This window comes from Camellia sinensis, chromosome 11 (genome assembly GCF_055761805.1).
Source record: "Camellia sinensis isolate YWXY chromosome 11, ASM5576180v1, whole genome shotgun sequence".
NCBI lineage: Eukaryota > Viridiplantae > Streptophyta > Magnoliopsida > Ericales > Theaceae > Camellia > Camellia sinensis.
Genome location: NC_138971.1, coordinates 35,549,628 through 35,551,907, shown reverse-complemented (window position 1 = coordinate 35,551,907; position 2,280 = coordinate 35,549,628). Strand labels below are relative to the sequence as shown.

Here is a 2,280-nt window from a genome sequence, read left to right as displayed (position 1 = left end):
ATTGTTCTGCTACAGAGTCATGCCTTTTGGCTTCAAAAACGCCGGGGCAACCTTTCAGAGAATGGTGACCAAGATGTTCACCCCACTGCTCGACTGCGCGATAGAGGCTTACATCGACGACATGGTGGTCAAAAGAGAATGTGAGGCCAACCACTTGGCCGACCTAGGAGAGATGTTCGCTATTCTTAAACAACACAGGCTGCGTCAGAACGCATCCAAGTGTGCCTTCGGCGTGGGGTCAGGGAAATTCCTGGGCTTTCTGGTCACCAACAGAGGCATCGAGGTGGACCCCTCCCAAATCAAAGCCATACAGGAATTGGAGCGACCCAACTTGGCAAAGGACGTGCAACATCTTGTCAGGATGGTAGCTGCGCTTAACCGATTTATAAGCCGGTCATCAGATCATTGCCACCCTTTCTTCCGAGCCTTGAAGTCCAAGTTTTCATGGGACGAAGAATGGGACAGAGCTTGGCCGAGCTAAAGACATATCTATCTTCCGCTCCACTCTTGGTCAGGCCGAAGCACGGGGAAGAACTCTACCTTTATCTAGCTGCTTCTCAACATGCTGTTAGTGCGATGCTTGTCCGAACAGAGGGCACCCAACATCTACTAATCTTCTACCTAAGCAAAACCTTGCTCCCGGTAGAATCGAGATACTTGCCGCTGGAAAAACTTGTTTTGGCACTAATGATGACCTCTAGGAAATTGGCACACTACTTCCATGCTCACACGATCATGGTGCTAACCGAGTTCCCTTTGCAAGCCTTATTTGAGCGGGCGGACTTCTCCAGCCGAATTCTGAAATGGGAAGTCGAGTTGGGGCAATTCGACGTCAAGTTTCGACCCTGAACTGCCATCAAAGACCAAGCATTGGCCGACTTCGTTGTGGAATACTCGCATGGAATTCGCCCGGTTTGCCTGGTGGATCTTACCAACGCAACTGTGTTGAAGGGGGTAAGCACGGCGGAAATTGCACAGCCTTTCCTCCAACCGAATCTTGATGGTGACACGGAAGTTGCGCATCCATCTACAAACCCATCACTTGAAGGTTCACTTCAGCCTAGCAATGCGACGTTGGATTTGGGAACAACGGGTCAACCTGTTAAATCCAGCGCCGCATCACCAAGGGGGGATAAAGGAATGTTTGTTGCAATTGTCAACGGCGCGCTTCCAGCAGAAAAAGCCAAGTAGCCGAGCATTTATGATCGCTTAAACCTTCAAACATCCCAGGACCCCTCAGAATGCTGGAAGCTTTTTATCGGCAAAATGTGGAAACTTTTTGTTGATGGCGCTTCGAACAGACATGGAGCCGGGCTAGGTGTAGTTTTGATCTCGCCAGATGGACTAACCATCGAACATTCCATCATGCTCAGGTTTCCAGCATCAAACAACAAGGCCAAGTACGAAGCACTATTAGCCGGACTAAAAAGTGTGCTCCAATTGCGAGCATCTAAGTTAATGGTCTACAGCGACTCCCAACTCATTGTAAACCAAGTATCTGGAGAATATGAAGCCAAAGATGACAGAATGGCCAAATACCAAACTTTGGTGAGAGAACGAATCAAGAAGTTTCAAGCCATAAGAGTTCAACAAATTGGTCGAGAAGATAACAGCCGGGCAGATGAGTTGGCCGGTTTAGTTTCCATGTCCGACAAATCAACCCCCAGCCCTCTTTTGATTGAGTTCCTCCCAAGACCCAGCATTGAAGGCTCAGAGCAGACAAACGTTCTCTGCGCCAAGCTAGGTTCTTCTTGGATGGACCCTATCATCCTTTTCATTAAGGAAAGGATCTTGCCAACCAACAAGAAATAACAACACAAAATTCGGGTGAAGCCTGAGCAGTTTTGGTTCTCTCCATCTGGCACTTTGTATAAGAAGTCATTCACCAGTCCATACCTCAAGTGCGTTGACCCAAACAAAGTCGATGCTTTTCTTTACGAGATCTACGAAGGAATGTGTGGAAGCCACATCGGTGAGAGATCATTACCCTACCACGCTATTTCGCAAGGCTACTGGTGGCTGTTCATGCAGGCAGATGCCAAGAAATATATGAGAAAATGCGAGAAGTGCCAGAAGTTCGCACACTAAATTCATTAGCCGACTAGAGAACTCCTTCCTCTCACGAGTCCTTGGCCTTTTGTAGACGTCCCCGAACGCCCCGGGAGGGTGAGTCCCGTTCCGTCCATTTGGGGTTACTACAGCTCGGACTCTCAAATCGTCACGGTTCTTAATCTTGAACCAAAGAGTCCAAATCCGGCAAATCGTTTCGAGAAAATAGAT

At 48.4% G+C, this 2,280-nt stretch overlaps 1 protein-coding gene across 1 annotated transcript; it reads left to right on the top strand.

Annotated features, from left to right (window-relative positions):
* Positions 1-1,266: 1,266 nt before the first annotated feature.
* Positions 1,267-1,812, top strand: LOC145802261 (uncharacterized). Its single transcript, XM_082894942.1, has one exon. The coding sequence runs from the start codon at positions 1,267-1,269 to the stop codon at positions 1,810-1,812; it is 546 nt and encodes a 181-aa protein (XP_082751068.1).
* The last annotated feature ends 468 nt before the right edge of the window (positions 1,813-2,280 follow it).

What these genes read in the sequence shown, in the direction of transcription:
- LOC145802261 (XM_082894942.1), top strand. Translation starts at nt 1,267, where the DNA reads ATGTGGAAACTTTTTGTTGATGGCGCTTCGAACAGACATGGAGCCGGG.